This window comes from Mastigoproctus giganteus, chromosome 4 (assembly GCF_048544385.1).
Source record: "Mastigoproctus giganteus isolate SK-2022 chromosome 4, ASM4854438v1, whole genome shotgun sequence".
Lineage (NCBI taxonomy): Eukaryota > Metazoa > Arthropoda > Arachnida > Uropygi > Thelyphonidae > Mastigoproctus > Mastigoproctus giganteus.
In genome coordinates this window covers 4,112,536-4,130,789 of record NC_143578.1, presented here as the reverse complement: position 1 = coordinate 4,130,789, position 18,254 = coordinate 4,112,536, and the positions used below count along the sequence as shown (strand labels likewise).

The window sequence follows — 18,254 nt, the reverse complement described above, 5'->3', positions numbered from 1 at the left end:
CCCACCTGCTGGCTAAAGGAATATTTCTGCACATCTATTCTACAACTGTCTTTCCTCAATTTGAATTTATGTCCCTTTGGGTGAGTAATCTGAGCAAGAGGAAGAATAACATCAGCATTGAGCAAGGCCTAATACATCTCATTCAGATCACCTCGCAGGTGACGTCTCCAGATGCTGCAATTTTCAGAACTTAAGCCTTTCTTGGTAATAGCAACCCTTTGTTCCACTCACTAATCTCATTGCCCTTTTCTGTACTCATTCTAGTAGCTCCATAGGAAGTGATAAAGAAAATACCACAAAACGTTTGACTCCATTACATATATATTTTCAAATTCTTAAATAAACATAATTATATAAACATACGTTTAAGTGCTTTATTGTCTTCAAACAATACAGTTTACCTACACACCATACCAGCCACTGAATACCTTAGGCCATTGATTGCAGTTTACCATCCTGTAGTGTGCTACTGCTGGAGCTGACTGAGCAAAGATACCAACAGGTGATATGTTGCTTGCTGCCAATGTCTGTGTCTTTGCAAAGCCTTACAAAAACTTCCATGTATTTTAATTGCATTTAATTACATATTTTCATTACAACTGGCAGCTGAATTTTCTAGCATGTTGGACTGGTTATGTGAACCAGCCCAGAAAATACTTGTACATAGCTAAGTTTTTTTTTTTTTTTTTTTTTTGCTGCCTTTATTTTTGTCGTTTACTTCTGTGTGTACTCCCCCCCCCCTCACTGAGCCTAGCTTTCATGCTTACAGTATGTATACAAAAACTTAAGAATTATAATGTAACTATAATAATTAATTTTACTGTAGTTGATATTAAAATTGATTAGGGAGTTTTTATTCTGACTGCTGATGTTTTTACTCAATTTACACTACATTATATTTTATTGAAGAAAACACTTATGACATTGTAACCCTCTATGATGAAATCCTTCTGTATTTTGATTTTCAAAATTGAATACAGTTTTTTTTATTGTAAAGTGCACATTACCTACATTAAGATTGAAAGAAATAACCTTTCAGTAATTTCAAATAATTTAAAAATATTTCTTTCAACTCAATTCAGTGTATTGTAAATTCATTGGATTTGTAATCCTGGGTATTTTTGCCTTTCAAATTTTATAAGCTTATCTTGAGTGTTATACCTGCTCTTTGAGACTCACTAATAATTAAGGAATTCATGGAAGAAACTGTTGTGAAAGATGTCCATTTCCCAACTATGAAATACTTTTTACCACTATATGGATTGCTGTGTTTATTGGCACTTTCTCAGTATGGGAAGCCAGGTATGAAAATGGAGTTGGTGACTAAGTTACTTTATTTTATATTGTACTAGGCCATACTGTTTGATTCCAGGTGATCTGATCACTTGGGAGGCGGAGATACAAAAACTTAAATTTAAACAAGGTGAAGTGAAACCAAGAAACTCAAATTGAGAGAGAAGCAGTAAAAACAAGAATCGGGAGTTAATAGTAATAAAAAAAAAAAAGGGAAAAAAGTTTATTGCTTTCTTTTATTTGATTATTATTATTATTATATTTTTTTTTGATTTGTAATATCTATACTATTTATTTTAGCAGCTTATGATTTTTTTTGTGCATTTGATAATTATAGCAGTTGTTTATTACATATTTCTAGGATGACTATTACTGCTTGGGTGATATTGCTCTGCCTGTGAGGTGGTGTGCTCCTGAATCACTACATTGCACTGAAACTACCATTGAAACAAAGGAAATTACCAGAGAAGGGAACATATGGTTTGTAATATAAACTTTGAAATAGCTTTATTAATAGTAAATGGTGCAAGGAAGCTTAAAAAAAAAACACTACCCACCTCATCAGTCCATTCCCTTCTAATGATTTATCTATTTCTTGAAATTTATTCATATTGTCCACTCTCATAACACCAGATGGCAGTTTATTCCCACTATCAATAACTCTTTGGATGAAAGCAAGTTTTCAGCTAGATAATGATTGATAGTTTCTATACAGAAGCTATCCTTTTTTCAATTTAAATTTTGTCCTTTATGCTTATCCAAGAAAGAGTAAGGACATCATTAACATTTAGTTCTCTTAATCCATTTAAAGGCTTCAATCAAGTCTCCTTAGTTGCATCGCTTCCAAGTGCTAAAAATTTAAATAACTGAAGTCCTTCATAGTAAGAGTATCCTTTTATTCCCCCTTCCTAAACTTTTTGCTTTTCTCTACACCTGTTCGAAATGAACTACACCTTCATAAAATGAAGGATGTAGACCAATGATAATCACCTTGTTCCTGCTGGCAAAATTCCTGTATATCATTGACAGAACCACATGAGCTCTCCTAGCAGCCTATCTGCACTGTTCAGAGAACTTCCTTTAATTGTACTTCATGTACAATTAATTAAAATTGGGTCTCTTTCATTTTCCACCACTTTCAGTGTGGTAGTACTCAGTATGTTATCTGGGATTAATGCTGTCAATAACATTAATAAGTATTGAAAATAGTAAGGGGTCTAGCACTGAACCCAGAGTGACTCTACTACTAATATTATTAGTTGAAAAGAGCAGTGCCCTTTAATAACCACCCTCTTGTCTTCTATCACTCAGTCATCCTTTAACCAGTAACTTGCCAACAAATTACCCAATGATCCAAATTATCTGGAATATTGTCAAAAAGATTTACTGAAATTTAATTATATGATGTTAAAGGATCTCCATTAACAAATCCATGCTGTGATTTTCATATAACTACATTCCCTCAAAAACTGACTCCATTATTTTCCATGGAATAAAAGTTAAGCTTAGGTGTGTAATTGTCCATTTTGTCTTTGATATCCTTTTGTGAATAGGAGCGATATTTGTTCATCTATAATCTGTAATGACCTCCCTATCTAATCTATCTATTAATATTATTAGTAGTAATTGTGGCAAATGATGCAAGGAAGAAAGCTTGTACAACATCAGCAAAAACCAAATTTCCACCTCATCTGTTCATGCAGTCTAATAATATGATTAGAAGGGATGGGCAAATGAGTGTTTCAGCAATCAGTTGCCCTCTGGCTGAAAGCAAATATGCACACATCATCCTGCATCTATTCTTTTTCGTAAGTTTTTTTTCCTCTGTATGTATACTGTCCAAGAAAGAGTAAGAATACCATGAAGTTTACTCAATCCATTTAAAGCATTAAACACTTCAATCAGGTCTTATTGCAAGTACCAAGACTAGTTTCCAGTGCTGCAATTTTGCAGACCCAAAATTTTACAGTATCCTAGGTAAAAAAAAAAAAAAAAAATACTACACTATATCCAGATTATTTGGCAGCAGTATTTAATTATGCTATTAGTTTTTTCTCGCCACTCTTAGTTGTGGCTTACCTCATGGTGTAGATGAGTACTGGATAGGCTTTCCAGGTGGCAAAGTAGCAAGCAACAACAGCACACATGGCACAAATATAACATTATCCACATTTCTGGCCTTTTACAGAGTTCTGTATTCATCACAGTGTACCAGGACAGAGTTAAACTGATGTTCAGGTGCCACCCCACATAAGATACTCTACATATCTATGTGTCTACATGTTTTGGACTTTAATAAAAACTACACTTTTACAGAATAACATAGAAGACTAATTTACATTTATATCATTCTTGTATCAATATTATATTTATATTGATATTATAACAATGGTGACAGAGTACAGCTTTCATTTTTCAGCAATTTTGAGAACTTCTGTGTGATAATTGTCTTTACACAATCCAGTATATTTTGTAACTATCTATCAAGAGGGATATTTTAATTACTAGTTTTCAGTTATGTCTGTTATGTTCTCTTCTCTGCATTCATTAAAAAGAAATATTATATATTCATTAAAAATAGATTAATAAGCTAATATTAACATACTTATATTAATAATAAGAAGTCATGTGACCACCATTTGTCCATGCCAGTGATCTACTGTGTCTATCCAGTTTGACATATGGTTATTATTTATATTATTATTGTTAGTTAACTCTTATTAAATTTATTTTTAATGAATGTACTTAGAGAAGTGTCTTCTTCCTTTCTGCATTAGCTTTTTTTTTTTTTTTTTATTATTAAAATAACTAGTTTCCTTCTTGGAGGATAACTCTACTCCACTGGGCTCTTCAGAGTATAATGAACATTACATTTTGTTTTTTACAGTGAATAAAATTGTTGAATTATGTTTACATTAATCAGTACATACTGAGAAAATGAACTTCTGATCATTTTTAATTTTCTTAATAAGGGTTCTAAATTTCAAAATTGAGCATAGTGCTACATTTCTGTTTAAATGATTTATTATCTTTACAAAACAAATTAAATAATAAATCATTTATTATTTTTACAAAATAAATTTAAAAAATTTAATAAATAAAAAGTATTTCCTCAGCCTTAATTTATGAGTCCAAAGTTCATGCACAAAGTTCTAAGGCACTGGGTTTAAGTTGCTCTGGAAAGGGTACTGATTCTAATTAGCTTATTATTCATTCAGGACCAGAAAGATCTGTGATACTCTTTGCATTAGGAATAGTCTTGGGCATTCGTTGATTAAGTGAACAATAGTTTCAGCAGTCATTCCCCATTCACAAGTTTGTATTTAGACTCTCGTGGAACTGGTAGAGATTTCCTGAAGTTTCTATAATTAGTTAAGAACTGTCATATCAGAGCACCATGATAGCCATTGCAGATCTTGTGAAGCCTGTTTTTATATATTTAGAGAATGGCATATGTATATCTCCCTTTCTCACTTGCATGCCTAAGTAGTTACCAACTGTGTGCAGTCTCATCTCTGAGCATTTGCTTTAGGAAGGACCTTAGCAATGGGTATTCAAGGTAGTCTCCATCTTGAACAGCCTCTTTTGCAAGGGTTTTGGGTTTGCTGTTTTGTTACACACTACACAATTGAAATGGATACTTGCTAGATTGAATTTCAGTAACTTGAATTTCTGAGTCTTGTTAAGATTTCCAGGCTGGTTTAGAGAGTCCAGGAGACTTTTTGGCTATCACCGTTTATTAAAAAATTTTGTATTTTACTGGCTGGAGCTGAACTATGTACCTTTTGTATACCAGCTCACAGTTTCGTTTGTTTACTAATAATTCTGCCTGGAAGTTGGAGTAACAAAGATCAATTAGTATAGCCATATAGTGCAAGGAAGCCTGTGGCTTCCTTGCACTATATGGCTATACTAACTGATTTGATTTTTTTTGCTGCACCAGCCAAAAAAAAATTAGATAAGAAAATATTCCTCCTCCTCATGTATGTAACTATCCAGATGATCTTTGAATTTCTTTAAACTGTTAGCCTCAACTACATGCAGAGGCAGCTTTTTCCAATAGTCAACAACTTGCTAAAAGAAAACTTCCTACAATCTAGTCTGAACCTCTTCCTCTGTAATTTGAATGCATGCTTCCCCCCCCCCCCCTCGTTCTTGTTCAAAATTTCTTAATGGCAGTTTCTGAGAATAGGCAACATGCAGCTCCATATACCATTTCAATCCATCTTGTAAAGGTCTAGAATTCATAGGAAGCACCTTTCTGGGCCTTGTTAGCCCCTCCCCCCTCCTTGTTTCAGGACTTAGGTAGGCATAATTATTGTAGCCATGCATTATGTCTTTCAGTGGCCATTTTCTCAGTTAAATTCTTACATATAAAGTTTTCAGAACAATTTCATGGGGACAGTACCTCTCAAGCAACTTCTGAAATGATAGAATTGGGAAATATTAGAGCATCAACTATACATCCCCCACCCCTAACACAAGTGCCTGTGACTTTCTCTTGTTCTCCAAAATGAAAGTGCCTCCCTGAGACTGGCATTTTGAAAACAGATTTCAGTCTGGTTTAATGAGCTGTCATATGAGATGTTTTACATGCCATAGGATACAGTGGTTATCAGTAGAAACCACTCTACAAATGAAATTTTCCAGTTACCACAGGTATGTGAAAAGGTAATACAGATGATTATATTGAAGAAATGTGATCAGCAACTACTTGATAGTAAATTAGTAAATAAATCTGATTAGTACTTTTCCTTAACCCATATAGGGTTTAAACCATTTTTCCATTAAAAAAAAAAAAGTTCTTGTAGGAAAAACAAATGTCTATACTCTAAGCATATTGTGATCATAGTGACAGTTGCCCTTTTCTCAATATTCATGAAGATAAGATTTAGTGTTATTCCATTTCTTGTGAATAGCAAATTTTATTTATTTATTATTTTTTTGTTTTTTGTTTAAAAATCAAGTTGAGAAGCCCCTGCATTTGAATAGTAATTGCATTTTTGGGGGCATAATGTGTTGTCCCATTGTATTTTTAAAAAATTAAAAATACCTTAGCATAAAATTAATTTTTTTTTTAAGTTTAAAAAATCACTTACCATTACCCAAAAGAGGAAATCATCATTGTACAACATTAAAGTAAAAAAAAGGAACATAAAGTCAAAACATGATTATATTTAATTAAGTAATATTGAATACTTATTAAAAACTATCCTTTAAATTTTTGCAGTCTACTTTAAATGATAAAAAGTGCTGTTACTCAATGATGATCAAGCTTTTCTTTATATCCAAGAAACTTGTTATAGTGTATGAAAATAAAATTTGTTCAGCAGTATCTCAGTCACTCTTGTATTAATTCTATATATATATAGAATTAATACAAGAGTAAAAAAAAAATTAAATGCATAATTAAACTATGCATTTCAGCATGAATTGATAGAGTAGATGGCATGATTTTTAAAATTTTAACACTTCATTTTTACATTTGTACAGGTCCTTTGGTGTCTTTCTGTGGGAGCTGTTGGAATTTGGTAAACTTCCATACATGGAACTCAATGATGATGAAGTGTTACAAAAAGTAGTGATGGAAAAATCTTTAAAGCTTGAGCACCCCAAAACCCCTTGTTCTCATAATGATAGAATGTAAGAAATGCTTTTGCTATATTGATAAAATTATTAATTTATGCAATATTGATTATTTCAAATTGTGCAATTACATTTTCACTTGGAATATGACTGACTCCTATTTTTGTTTAACCCACAAGAGGGGAAGGTAATGCATTATTTATTAAATCAATTTGCATTTACACCATATAAACTTTAAATGCCATTGTCTACAGTGGGATAGGTAAAATATATAGGAATCAGGCTCTGCATTGGTTGGAAGAAATTACTTTATTAGCAGATTAACACACTGCTTGTAAACAAATGATATTTTCAATGCTTTTTGAAAAATTACTCTGACCCACTATCCTTAGCATTAAATTATATAATACATGAATATATATATATATATATGGAATATTACCTATACACATAAATGGATTAATAATTTTTAAACACATAATTATTAAACAGATGTTAAAGTAAAAGAGTCAGTGCATGTTCACTCACGTTTCCAGGAAGTCCTTGTAATTCATTGTACTCAGCCAATGTGAACCTCACTGTTCCACAAATCTGTGGAACAGTGAGATATATGCCTGAATGCCATTTTTTCAGTCTGGGCTGCAGGCAATTTTTGTACTATAGATTTGCAGGGATTGCCTACTTCAGGCATTGAAAATTCAGACAATGTAAAGAAAAAAAAAGTTTAGATTTTGTATCATCTTGATGTTCTACAATAGTGTCTGGTGTCCCAGATTCAAGATAACGTGCACCAGGGATTATCTTTCAGCAAGATTGGCCACTTCTCAATTTCGTCATGAATGTGACCATATGACATTAGTATTAATAGTGACAAATGACGCTAGAAAGTAAGCTTATACAGTATCAAAAAAAAAAACAAGCCTGGAATGGCCATCAAGGTCTTTAATCTTGCTCCCTGTGATCTAATTTAGCCTTCTGAACCACAAAAATTTTCATCAGTTTCTTCATATAAGTTGTATAAGGATATGCAGTAAGTCCCCGAGTTACGTAACTTCAGATTTGCATAAATTTTTTTTCACTCAAATTTTTTTTTTTTTTTTAGGATTATAAAATTTAAAACAGTAAAAATATATATATTTTTTTAAAAATAAGCAATCAATAACGACGAACTCGGTGCAACCATAAATTGCACAAGTGAGGTACAGAGTAACAAGCCTAAAAAATAAGAATAGAGGATTCTGAAAATTTGTTTTTTTTTTTTACATGACTGAAGATTTCAGTGAAGGGGAAACACATTTCACCATAATAATGTAAAAATGCACAGAATTCCAGCTATCAATATTATCGCAAATGCAATAAGATCGAGTTTACTATTCATTTATAATGAATTGCACTAATAGAAAAGCTCAAACCAGAAACTGAAAATTGTCTTTATTGTTTTATGGTAGTGACCTCCAGAAATGTGCTTTAGTAAAATGCGAGCATGTGAGCTCGCATGAGGTGATAATAGTGTGTTTCAGCATTAACCCTGTGAAGTTCTTTACAGAAAATTTCATTTTAACTGTTATCATGGTGCTGACCAAGAAAAAGGTCTGGGCAACACGACGCTGTCACCCATCTCGCTAGTAGACGAACCCACCACTTAGCAGGTATATAGGTACACTATATTACTGCATTCACATAGATGGTAATTCGATGTCAGTATGGATAAACGTCACGAGTTAACCGACTTTGAAAGAGGGATGAGAGTTTGTGCCTGACTCATGGGTAACTCTATCACGGAGGTGGTACAGAAATTTCACTATCCCCGTTCGAAGTATCAAATGTGTATCGGGAATATGCCATTTCCAGAATAACATCTCATAGTGGACAGCACTGTGGGCGGAGAAAGGTGGTGGATGAACGTGGCCATCAATGTCTGTCTCACATTGTTTCAGCCAACCGGAGAATGACAGTGGCATAAATCACCGCTGACTTCAATGAGGGAGGTGCCAGAGACGTCTCCACCAAGACCATCTAGCGATCATTAGCTGCAATACGTTATGGGAGCCGCCGACCCACCAGAGTCCCATTACTAACACCACGACACAGGACTCTACACCTCAACTGGGCAAAAGAACATTGGCACTGGACCTTGGATGATTGGAGACGGGTTTCCTGGTCCAGTGAGGCCCCTTTTCGAATTATTTAGAGCTGACTGTAGGGTGTGTATCTGGCAGAAACCACATTGACGCTATGCTCCCGTCTTGTCAACAAGGAACTGTTCTGGCAGGTGGATGGTTGGTAATGGTCTGGGGCTTGTTCATCTGGCACACGTTGGGACCTCTGGTACATCTAAACACATCTCTGAATGGTCCAGGTTATGTGTCGATCCATGCAGACCATCTGCATCCCTTCATGGTCATCGTGCACGCACAGGACAATGCGCCTCCCCACAGAGCCATGGTGACTAGAACATAGTCCGAAGAGCATTCTGCAGATTTTACCACCATGGAATGGCCTCCCCATTCACCAGAAATTAACCCTGTGGAGCATCTTTGGGATGCTGTGGAAAGATCCGTTCGAGCTTTGGATGCTCCCCCTAGGAATGCGACAGAATTATGGACAGCGGTACAGCAAACCAGGATGAAAATACTTGTGAAATGCTTTTGTGAACTAGTGGACTCAATGCCTCGCCATGTGACTGCCCTTATCCAGGCAAAAGGTGGGCCTACCCATTAGTAGGCAGGTATCATGATTTCTGTCCACTCAGTGTAAGTGACAGTGGTTACTAGTAAAGCTACCAAGAAAAGGAAAGCGATTGATTTGAATCAGAAAATTAAAATAATAAGGATGTATGAAAATTGTCAAACATTAAAAAGTATCATGCAGAATTTAGATTTTTCAGTGTCAACAGTGAACAAAATAATAAAGGATAAAGATAGAATACAAGAAGCGGTGAAGGGATCGGCACTAATGAAGTCAACTATAATAACCGAGGCTACGAAATACATATCAGTTTTTACAGTACAATAATGTGCATGTTTTCTTCCTTTTATGTTTTCTTTTCTTATGTGCCACTCCGGCTACTTCACTGCTGTCCCCAGACAAAGTTTTTAATTGAACTAATTATATGTAACTAATATATATAAAATATATAACTAATTAATTGAAAAATATACAGCTATTTTTCTTCATTCTTCTGAGGATATTATGTGGTTTTGTAATTTTGTCATGTCAGTGTTATAGTAGTAGCAATATTTTATTAGTCATTCTTGAGTTACATATGTCGGGGACTTACTGTAGTCCCCGACATATGTAAGAGCATCTGAAATGTGGAATTGTTGTTGCAGGTATAGATCAGGACATGCTGAATGCAGGAACTCCTGTATTGGATACCTATGATCATTCTACACTCAAACTAAACTTGAGTATCTTTATATCAAAATCATCCATACTAGTAGTACATACATACTACTATTTAAGATGAAGAGTACATAGAAATTGTAAGTTAATTTTGACTTGCCCTGTACATGCATAAATACACGAAAGGGTGGTTCAAATGGAAACAGCAAAAATTAAATAAATCTATTTATGTACTCGTATATGCTGAAGGGCATATACTTTGTACGAGTACATAAATAGATTTATTTATGTACTCGTGTAAATTTAATGTAAATTTTCAATGGACACTTCATAGTGCAGTGAAGGCTATGAAAATAAAAAAGTTAGCTGTTTTAATGAGCTTGTATAAACATTGTTAAACACATATAAAACATAGACCTAGAATTTTGGAGACAGCTGAGATGGAAATTCTAAAAATTAAATAAATGACCACTGCCCACATACTACAGTCTGTTTCTCAAGCCTCCTTCTTGTGGTTTAAAGTTAAACAGATTATAACAAGGCTTTATATGCTTCTTTCTTCTTCCTTAGTGCACAGCTGGGATCTGTCCCCACATGGTCACAAAATCGGAAAGTGAATTCTGTGTTGAGAATAATGGAGATAATTCTGGAGCAAATTTGATTGGTGGCAAGGGTCATGCCTTGCATAGTGCTTGTTTTTGTGCTTACCGACAGTGCTCCAGCTGACAACCCACAGGTGCAAGGTTATCTATCAACTGCATTGGGCTAGTACAGAGAAGGGCAACAAGATTGGTGATTGGAACAAAGGGTTGCTCTTACAAAGAAAGGCTTAAGTTCTGCAAATTACAGCGTATGGAGACTAGACACCTGTGAGGTGATCTGATTGAGGTGTATAAGGCCTTAAATGGTTTGAGCAAGCTCAATGCTGATGGGATTCTTCCTCTTGCTCAGATTAATCACTTGAGGGGACATGAATTCAAATTGAGGAAAGACAATTGTAGAATAGATGTGCAGAAATTTTCCTTTAGCCAGTGGATGGTTGATTGCTGGAAAAAACTTAGATCTGTCATTGTGGAAGTTGACAGTTTAAATAAATTCAAGGCAGAACTAGACAAACATTTGGAGTGAATGGATCAGCGAAATGAGGTTTTTTTTGGCTGATGCTGTATAAGCTTGCTTTCTTATGCTATTGTGGAGAAGCTGAGAAGGTAACTTCTAACATTCCTGAATAAGGTGAACCAGAGCTGGGGAATGGGGTAGCAAGTCTTCACCCATTTTTGGCTTATATCAGAGCCTGGGCTGAGTTGTATAGCCCATTTGAATTCTCTCCTCCTGCCATGATGCTCTGTGTTGAGGACCTTGGGCTATGAACAGGTGCCATTTGTTGATACTGTGGAAAGCTGCAGAATATAAAAATAAAAAATATTTTAGGACTGAAATATTAAATGGAAAAATTTTTTATACTGCCAGTTTTTTTGTAGATACATGCATGGAAACAATCAGATTTTTCTTTCCAAATTGATAACCATCCTGGAAAAGTAGTAAAAAGGCTGTAATTGATTCAGGAGTAGTGTTATAAACTTGTGAATAGTGTAATTAAAAATTAGAGGCTTGCTTATGATGTCATTAGGACTATGGCAAGACTTCTAAGAGCTCAGAATGAAAACAAGAAATTGCTACCTTTTTATGCTAGACAAAGGTCCTGGTGATACAGTGTTCATTTTAATGTAACCTTATCACCTGAAAAGGTCCTGTTGATACTGTTTGTTTGCTACCCATGGCAGCTGGTGCCTGAATCGATGCAGTTGCCTCCATCTTTGATTAACAATTAGCAGAAATATAAATCCAACTGTTTTCCTTTCCGCTATAAGTAGAAATGAATGCACAATTTTATTTGCCTTTCAAGGACGTTACACATTGGTTTCTTATATCCCAAAACCTTGAAGACTGCTCTTCTTTCAGCAATACACCATGATGTAAATATCAATCAAAAATAGGCAATCTATAGAAACTGCAATAATTACTTTTTGCAATGGAACAAAATCAGTGTTGATGTGGTTAATAAATTATGTGCAACATGTAATTGGAGTCAGGAATACAGAGTTGAGCCATGGTATATTAATTTTGCTCATTGATTCCTATAAATGTAGTAGCAAACAAATGATAAATCAATAAATTTGCTTTAAGAATGCAGACTTCATCAAAAGAAAAAAAAATTAAGTTTTTGCTCTGGAACTAGCTTCTAAACTTTATTTTAAAAAAATAATATATTTCTTGTTTACCACAAGACGTTAAGAGAAGAGCTGAAGAAGAACCTAGTTTGATTCAAATAAAGAGCAAGAAATGCCATGCACATGTTATGAAAAAAAAGTTTCTTTTTGAAAAGGAAAAAGAACAGAATGATAAAATACAGGTACCAAATATGAAAAAATTTGTTTTGAAAAGTTTTTTTTTTTATTTGTTACCTCTATTCTGTTCTTTTAAAAAATTAAACATTTTTGTTTCATAAGATCGTGGCATTTCTTGTTCAACAAAACAAGTTAAAAATGCCAAGTCCAGCCAATACTATGCAAGGAGTGTGTTCCATTTTTAATGTACAATTGATAGAGATTAATAAAACAAAACCAATTTGTAATGTAGAAGGTGAAAGACATAATATAGGGGAGATGAATTATTATTCCTTATAGCTATCACTAGTTTGTGTGTTTGTTTTGGTTAAATTGATTTCATACTTTACAGTTTTTTAAATTATGCTTTCCAAGGTTAATAACAGCCATTCATTAATGCAATCTTATCTTTTTCAGATACCAAATAATGTTAATGTGTTGGCAGTCTGCAAGTGAACGGCCAATGATCCAAAAAGTAGCAGCATTATTAAGACACCTGTATGATAACAAAGATGTTCCAACAGATTCTTCTGTTTTTGAATCAAAGTGGAATGCTTTGCAACCTGTAGCTCGAGAACATAACCTTCCTCACAGCATTACACCTGTGTTGCAGCTGAAATTTGAAAGTGATTTCAATGTATCAGGACAGGATAGCACCAGGGATTGTGACAGCATGGTCTCTTCTGATATGGATCACTTCTATGGAAGAGATAAATCCCCTTCTCATGGATCCATCTCTACAGGTTTTGATGTAGAACTTGCTACAAATATTTCGCCTAGTCTTCAAAATCTGAGAGGAAGTATTGAGGATCTAAATCTTCTAGAAGAAAAGCTCACTGCAAAAGTTCATCCTTGCAGTGCATTACCGGAGAACACAAGGAATACTAATGGAATGCCCTCGGGAAACCACACATCACAAATGACACAAGAAAATGAGGAGAACAAAGAAATTACTTCACAACAGATTTCAGATGCCATCAGATATCTAGATAACATTTTAACGAGTGAGGTTACATCTTCAGATTCATCTAAACCTACCAGCCTTGAAAACGATAACACTGAGGAAAATGTAAATCAAACAGAGACTTTAACTGTTACCGAAGAATCACTATGTAATGTAGTTAGTGAAGTGCAAGGCAAAAAAGTGCCTGAAATTATAGAAAATGACACTTTAGCAGATATAGAGGATTCACTAGCCACAGATAGTGAAACTTTAAAAAGCCTTGAAGAGCCATGGTTGATTGATAGTGTTTTGTCTGAAAATCCTGCAAATGTAGCAGAATTCTTTAAACTCACAGCAATTGATAGTGAAGGAAGTAGTGATTCAGATGGTTATGTTCCAGTTCTTCAGGAGTCTAATACACAATTTATAGGTTTGTCACAAAGCAAGCAGGTAGAATCTGAAGGTGTTTTCTCTTTTTGTACTCCTGACAAACAAAAAGCAGATATTTCCCATCACGAAGACAGTAAAGAAGTTATAGAGAGCACATCAACCTAAGCAGTAGACCTGGTTGTTCAGGATTAACAGTGGCTCAGAATTAATGTTGGAAAAATGGTGTGCCATTTTGCTTTCTAGTGAAAAGCAGTATTAATTAGGGTGATAACTATAGCAAAAAATGAACATTTGAATTATATAATTCTAATAGCTGCCACATTAATATATTGAAACCACATTATAAATAATTGTGGATGCTCAGATCACATTTTTAACTAATTATATATATATTGATTAAGCATATTGTCCTAAAGTGCCTTAATTATTTTTTTAATCTCCATTTTGTTGGAAGGTTTTTTATTCTTGCTTTATTGTTTGGTAAAGGATAAATGCCTGCTGAGAATTTATACATTGTTGAAATGACATTTCCTCCTTTTGATGTAGCCTTGTTAATTATTTAGTAATAATGGGAATTTTTTTATATAAAATTTGACTGTAGAGTTTTAAACAGGTGTTCCTTTAAGCTCTTCATGTTTAAACAAAGCATTGTGAAATATCAAAGTGAGAGAAAGTTAATCAAATTCTTAAGTAGCTACTTTATTTCTCATCAGGGAAACTCTTGGTCACAAGATATATATTGAGGCGCTTGTTTTTTAATGTACTATGTTTGCTGCTTAAAATACCTTGTGTGTATATTTTGTACAAATTCATATAGTGAAATGCTGCATTTTGGTAATTAGTTAAGGATATTGATAACATTTTAACTTTGTTGCTATTATTAATTTGAGAGGAGTAATATGCTAATCAGGACCAGTATCTAAAAAAATCTGGCAATAAAAACCTTTCACTCAGTCATTTGTTGATTCATAATGTGATCATATTTTAGGTGTGTTTGAATTGAATAGTTGTAATTTAATACAAATGTTTCATACTCCTTTGAATTTCTGTAGCATTTTATTGTCTATTTTAGGGCTATCTAAATTTAGTTATTAACTTATACAAAAATGCTAGTAATATTTTAACTTATACAGAAATATTACTTTTGTGTGTTTTAATCTAATTTTGAAATATAAAATATTTTTTTAATTACCAATAACAAATGAATATTTATTCTTCTAATCATAATTTTAAAATTATATGTTGGTATTATCCATTTTAATTAATTAAGGAAAGAAAAATTTTAGGATGAAAAAAAGCATAAATACACTGCCAGGCCAATTTATCATCACTTAACTAATATTTAGTGGCTCTTCCATGAGTAGTTACAGCTGCAGCACAATATGGCATGTTTTTCACTTGCGTTCCAAATACATCTGGGTTGGGTTTGGCTACTCTGCCATTAAGATTGCTTCAAGTTCAGAAACTGATGAGGTAGTCCCAAAAATTTTAAATATGGTTAAGATCCTAGGATTGAGAGGTCTGACAAGATGATGAAAATCTGTTTCATAGTCCTCGATTCAACACATCCCACCTTATTGAATGGCAAGATTATAATCCAAGCACGTCGTCCCTGCAACAATAGTGCATTAATGAAAGCACTTGGTCATCGAGGATTTGTAAGAATACTTGTGCACAGAAATTGCATTGTGCCATAAAAACGCTCCCCTCATAATTATACCATCTCCAGCAACTTGAACAGTCAGAATCACACCTGATGGATCATAGCCAAATAAGCTTGCTTGCACATTACTTCAAATATATGCGAGAAATAGTGATAACTATTTAGTTTATGCTACATATTTATATATTTTTGAAGTGAAACGTCATTAGGCCCACCCCAGGCAGTTTTCACATGAGAGTAACTGGCATCAGTGGATCGACAAAAAATGCCATTAAAATGCGACACGAAATGATTCATCACCCCCTCCCACACAATTGTACCAGGCACAAGTGACGCAGTGCTGTAAGTAGCAGCAATGCATGATGCAATCAGTACCCCTACAGTGTGACCATGGTGTAGCTTGCACATGTGTCATGTTTGTTTTAAATCGCTATATCTCAGCTTCTAGCAGTTCAAATTTAAAAAAACAAAATATTTCTTTCATCATTCTCTACCACATTTCATAAAAAAATTTTATAATTCAATATTCCGAAGGCTAATACTTGAGCGTCTTAAAGCATGTAGAGCACGTATACGTGCAATGCGACCACCGAAACCACCTCCATTGAGTACAAAGGAGAGATCCGTAAAAACTTTGTAATTAACTTGTAAAACAATTACAAAATATTAAACCACTTTAACATTGAAATAATAAATGTTTCAAAAGATTTTAAAGAAGTTTCACTTAACTTTTGCTGTGCATGCTCGACACACAATTTTTTGTAACAATGTATAAATTCATCAGACCATACATATTTCCAGTCATCCAATGTCCAGTTTTGGCATCTTTTTTTTTTTTTTTTTTTTTTATGAAAACCCCAAACACGAAAGGTATCAAAACCTGTAGTACTTAGTACCGTGCATTGGGTTGAAGGAGAAGTATGGGGGGAGGGGGAGGCTGGAAACTTTGCTCTAGAGACTAAGCATGGGTTTCACCACTTCAAGCCTCCAATAAGCAAAGTGGTGGTATTTCACCGGTTGATGAAAGTCATCTACCACCTGGTTACACCACTTAAGTTACTGTACTCTACTGCCTGATAAGATGAGAGGAGCTTGAATTTTTGCCAAATTCTCTAATTACAGAAATTTACAATTCCCTGCACAGTTTTTGATATTGCTACACCCAGACCTCATGCAGTAATTTCCACTAGCTTTGAAGTATGGACTCTCTGTTCTTCCTGAGAGTTCATATGTCTGCTGGCTTACAATAGTTTTTTCCATCTGCATATTTTATGTTCTGCAGATATTTTCTGTGTTCATAGTCATATTTAATTCCTCTATAAGTAGGTGCCCTTTCGTGTTCCACTGTTTTTCATGGCCTTTCTTGTGGAAGCTACCAGTCAGGTTCCCACAATGAGATGCCTGAAAAATTACAAAATCATTACAAATTCTCTGCTTACTAAATATATAGTGTATAAAAATTAGTCAATATTTATACATTCTAACAGTCATATCAAAATTATTTTTTGTATATTCTTGTCGCTAAAATAGCTGTTCAGTTTTTGTAAGAAGTTTATAATAAATTGGCCAAGCAGTGTAGTTATAGCAAAAATTTAAAAGTAAGGTTATCCTCATTAGAGAAGGATATAATTTTGATAAAACTGTTATAAAGTTCTTAAGGACATCATAGATAATTAAGTTGCAGTGAAGAACATTGAACCACTGTTTTACTAAAAGTAATATTTAAAATTCATCCACTTATCTGTGATTTTTATCAAGGGGAAAATCTTTGTTTCCAATAAAGACACAGCTAAGGTCTTCAGGCTTGGTTTATGTGAATATTTGGTGATTTAGCCTTCAGTGGGAGAAAAGATTTCCCCTTGTCAAAATCAGATGAAGACAAGCAGACGAATTTTATTCAATTTCAGCTCCTGTTTTGAATATATGTAGGATATATAAGTGTGAGAAAAGATTTTCCCTTCCAAAATCAGATGAGACAAGCAGATGAGTTTTATTTGATTTCAGCTTTTTTGTTGAATATGCCTTTGAATTTATAGATTATTAATATCATTTGTATGTTTCAAAATTATGAATTCTTTTTCAGAATTTCTGTCCTGTCATTGTGATGTAAATTCATAATTACTGAAACAAAAAAAAAAGTTAATTTTGTGCAACATATGTCCAACATCTTTTATCACTTTAATTTAGTTTGATGTGCCACTTTTGACGTTACCTTATTTTGTGTGCTTTTATCAAAAATCAGGTCAACAGATGATGTATATTTTAAATGCTTGAAATATTGCAAAATACTGCATAATTAAAACATTTATATAACACTTGTTAAAAATTCCTATTTCACAACTTTTATGTATATATGTCATTTTAAAAAGTTTTCGAAACTTTGTAGTTATTACAGAAAGTGAGACTTCGGTCAATATTAAAAAACATTTTTGGACTGCAACCTGCAGTTTGACTTCAACTCTTACACTCAGCAGTCAGTGTAAGAAATCAAGAAAAAAAATTGTTACAAGAAAGTACTTGTAAAATGGCAAAATTATATAATAGGTTGTAAAACTAATAAAGCAAAATTATATAAAAGGTGATAAAACTACTTTGCAAAAGATATAGCATTTATTTTGAATAAGACTTACTCCATTTGCTATATTAG

General features: G+C 33.7%; 1 protein-coding gene across 1 annotated transcript in view; it reads left to right on the top strand.

Annotated features, from left to right (window-relative positions):
- LOC150086347 (serine/threonine-protein kinase LMTK1-like) overlaps positions 1-14,109 on the top strand; it is a 139,855-nt gene extending 125,746 nt beyond the window's left edge. Inside the window, exons 10-12 of the mRNA XM_090371282.1 lie at positions 1,655-1,773; positions 6,787-6,936; positions 13,029-14,109. Of these exons, the coding sequence (XP_090227408.1) occupies positions 1,655-1,773; positions 6,787-6,936; positions 13,029-14,109 (1,350 nt within the window). The remainder of the gene's footprint in view (positions 1-1,654; positions 1,774-6,786; positions 6,937-13,028) is intronic.
- Positions 14,110-18,254: the final 4,145 nt, after the last annotated feature.